The sequence below is a fragment of the Penaeus chinensis genome, chromosome 7, assembly GCF_019202785.1.
Source record: "Penaeus chinensis breed Huanghai No. 1 chromosome 7, ASM1920278v2, whole genome shotgun sequence".
NCBI lineage: Eukaryota > Metazoa > Arthropoda > Malacostraca > Decapoda > Penaeidae > Penaeus > Penaeus chinensis.
Window position 1 is genome coordinate 36,909,061 of NC_061825.1, and position 3,781 is coordinate 36,912,841.

Consider the following 3,781-nt stretch of genomic DNA (forward strand, 5'->3'; position numbering starts at 1 on the left):
TGCATTGAAAACAACCATCATCTCTCCAGCGGGAATTCCTACCTGCAATATAAGACTTAGCTTTAACTGTACTTGTCAAAATCATTTAAGAAAAGGACAGAAGATCTCTTCTCTCCAATACTGGGTCTTTTCTAATTAAGATATCAATGTTGGGACCTGACTGTTCCTCTTACATTAAATACTCATGCTAATACAAATCCCAGTAAGCATATTTTCCATTATTTTCCCTTAGTATTTCAATTTGATCATAAAACCCTTACCCTTTTGTTTTCCCAGCAATATCATAATCATTGAGATATTATTCTTTACTAGGTAATTTTGCAGAACAGGACTGCACCAAGAAAGGATAACCCATATAAACACACAAAACACTACTATTCAGTATTAAACATCATCTACATTAAGTTAATGCAATTCACAATTGCTCATACCCAAGCGCTTCATAAGCTGGTAACTGTCAACAAACATCAAGCACAATTTAAAACTTGTGCACCTCTTTGACAGTTAAGTGTAATGCTTGGAGCAAATCCAAGCTTGGTCTTACCAGAATATATGATGGCCTTTGCTGGCATGCAAAACATGGAGGCCATGGCATTACTGCCTAGTGTGAAACCATTTTGGATAGTTACACTTTACTGTACCACAATAAATGTCCTTTTCAGCTTTGGTATATGCTTTCAGAATAATTACAATAATGATTAACTGATGACAATGATGATGATGATGATGACAATAATAATGATAATTATAATAATGATAAGAATAATATGAACAATAAATACAAGTACTACTCTTAAAGGCATAATGCTAATTATAAAAAAACATTGGAAAATAGTCTGTATTTTCATATTACATCTCAACAATACCCTCTTTGAAAAACTCTCTTTGGATTACTGAGGAAACATCCATTCATTGTGACATTATATGATTATCTACAAGGACAATCAACCGAGTGACTTTTTTTTTTTTTTTTTTTTTTTTTTTATACACCCAATCCAAGCAGACTTGACTGAGCATGAGGAAATACTTCAGGTAATGTTTGACTTTTTTTTTTTTTTATCCAGCTGCATCTCCCCAAACCCACATCTACTACCTCATTACCTTGTACTTATTCCTACCCCTTAGCCTTCCTGAAACAATCATATGACTGCCTCCTAATGCTCCATGTTTTGGGCACTCTAGCACTTTTCCTCTAGTCATAATCTAGCAAGACTGAAATTGGTCAGGTATTTTACTAAATCATGCTTCACTAAGGAAGAGTATATAATCTACCTTGCCCAAATATAAGTAGTTGTGAAGGTTTCCTGACTTTGGCAGAGTACCAAAAATGTAGAGTAGGCCTTTTTCATTAAACTTTTTTACTTTAAACACAGCAACCAAAACCAACTGCTGCTTTAAAACTCTATGTACATCAAGTTGTGGAATTAATTAAACTAGTTTTTTATGTTTGCAAGTAGAGAAAAGAAAGACAATAATAACATGCTACACTATTTGAATGCTGACTGATAATATATGGTAAGTACAGCTTGTAAATGCACTAAACTAGTACCTTAATCATTTTTTTGCCTTTAAATTGATCTTCTATGGTAGGCTTTAACCTGGTTCATCCTAACAAGCATTCACAGACCCTCTCAAAATAGTCTAGAGGTCCTTTTATGTAAACAATTGATTGCAGATGAAATTTTGAAAAAAAATGTATATGCTGAACAATGAACAATGTTAATACAATTTATGTGCTATTTCCTATTATGATATGAAATTTTGTATGCCTTGTTAACCCTTACACACTTACTTGAAAGTTTGATAAGCCTTGGTAAAACTTCTGTAATCAGTTTTGGCTGTTAAGAGTGTGTTTTGAAAAAGCTTGGTTTATGTCTTTGTTTTAATGCTGGTGCAGAGGCCAGTAGCAAGTGCATGAGTGTGGTGCAAAGATCAGCAGTAGTTGCATGGATGTCGTGTATGCATTTACCTACTTCACTTCAGTAGATTAATTTATGAGGCATATAATAATTCTCATTTCATTAACAGGCATAATTCTATATTTCTGAATATTTTCTCCCTATCTCTTCACCAGCAATTAATATTGCAAGCAACAAAAAAATCAACCCATCAAAGCATGTAGGAAAATGGGAAATATTAATATCTAAAATGCTAACAGGAAATGGTAATAATTGGCAATCATAACAATTAGGCTTTGTACACACAAACAGAAATGTCAAATTCCTTCAGCCTAGCTTAGAAATAACCCCCTTGAATTTCCTCAGATTCAAAAACCCAGAATTTTAAGGGGAAATACCACCCTCTCCTTCTATACCTCATACAACACATTCACCCCCCCCCCCCAACAAAGGAACCAAAAAAGAACGAATAAAAAAAATAGCACAAACAACAACAACAACAAATCACCAAACATTTCGTAGAGACGAGAGAGAAAGTAAGTCCTCACCTCCATCTCACACAAGGCTTTGAAATTCTCCAGCTCCAGATCCTGAGCCACCTCCAGCGGGTATATCTCATTCTCAGTCGTCACGGAAATCCTCATGATTGGACACAGACGACGACGTGAAGTAATACTCGCGCGAGAGAGGAGACAAAGAACGAGAGCGCGATCCTCACTCTCTCCCTCGGTCCTCGACACTGAGCTCGGCGACGTTTGTTTACGTTTTATCAAGTCGACGGTTGCGCGGCGAAGGAGGGGGGGGGGGGAGTAGGAGGAAGTCGACGGTTGAGCGGAAAGGGGGGGGGGGGGGAGATGGAGGAAGGGAAACTAGGCAGCCGCGAGGGTGATGCTCTCAGCTGGAGAGCGTGTGATGATGAGGTGATGCTCAGCTGTACAGTTTGTGGTGATGAGGTGATGCTCTGCTGGGGAGCTTGTGGTGATGCTCAGCTGGGGAGCGTGTGGTGATGCTCAGCTGGGGAGCGTGTGGTGATGCTCAGCTGGGGAGCGTGTGGTGATGCTCAGCTAGGGAGCGTGTGGTGATGCTCAGCTGGGGAGCTTGTTAAGAGTGTGTTTTGCATGGGTGTCGTGTATGCATTTACCTACTTCACTTCAGTAGATTAATTTATGAGGCATATAATAATTCTCATTTCATTAACAGGCATAATTCTATATTTCTGAATGAGCTTGTGGTGATGAGGTGATGCTCTGCTGGGGAGCGTGTGGTGATGAGATAATGCTCTGCTGGGAAGCGTGTGGTGATGAGATAATGCTCTGCTGGGGAGCGTGTGGTGATGGGGTGATGCTCTGCTGGGAGCGTGTGGTGATGAGGTGATGCTCTGCCGGGGAGCCTGTGGTGATGAGGTGATGCTCTGCCGGGGAGCCTGTGGTGATGAGGTGATGCTCTGCTGGGGAGCGTGTGGTGATGAGATAATGCTCAGCTGGGGAGCGTGTGGTGATGAGGTGATGCTCTGCTGGGAGCGTGTGGTGATGAGGTGATGCTCTGCCGGGGAGCCTGTGGTGATGAGGTGATGCTCTGCCGGGGAGCCTGTGGTGATGAGGTGATGCTCTGCTGGGGAGCGTGTGGTGATGAGATAATGCTCAGCTGGGGAGCGTGTGGTGATGAGATAATGCTCTGCTGGGGAGCGTGTGGTGATGGGATAATGCTCAGCTGGGGAGCGTGTGGTGATGAGATAATGCTCAGCTGGGGAGCGTGTGGTGATGAGATAATGCTCAGCTGGGGAGCGTGTGGTGATGAGATAATGCTCAGCTGGGGAGCGTGTGGTGATGAGATAATGCTCTGCTGGGGAGCGTGTGGTGATGAGGTGATGCTCTGCCGGGGAG

The 3,781-nt window shown here is 41.5% G+C and overlaps 1 protein-coding gene across 6 annotated transcripts in view; it reads right to left on the reverse strand.

Moving 5' to 3' along the window:
* LOC125027092 (protein DDI1 homolog 2-like) overlaps window positions 1-2,662 on the reverse strand; it is a 19,705-nt gene extending 17,043 nt beyond the window's left edge. For 4 of the 6 annotated variants that reach the window (XM_047615901.1, XM_047615899.1, XM_047615900.1 and 1 more), the window contains exons 1-2: window positions 2,447-2,662; window positions 1-42 (exon numbers count right to left, since the gene is read on the reverse strand). The exon at window positions 1-42 is cut by the window's left edge. In XM_047615901.1, the coding sequence (XP_047471857.1) occupies window positions 1-42; window positions 2,447-2,542 (138 nt within the window). In that variant the 5' untranslated portion in view covers window positions 2,543-2,662. Of the gene's footprint in view, window positions 56-2,446 lie in introns of all 6 variants that reach the window. The other 2 variants (XM_047615896.1, XM_047615898.1) reach the window with 2 other exon arrangements.
* Window positions 2,663-3,781: the final 1,119 nt, after the last annotated feature.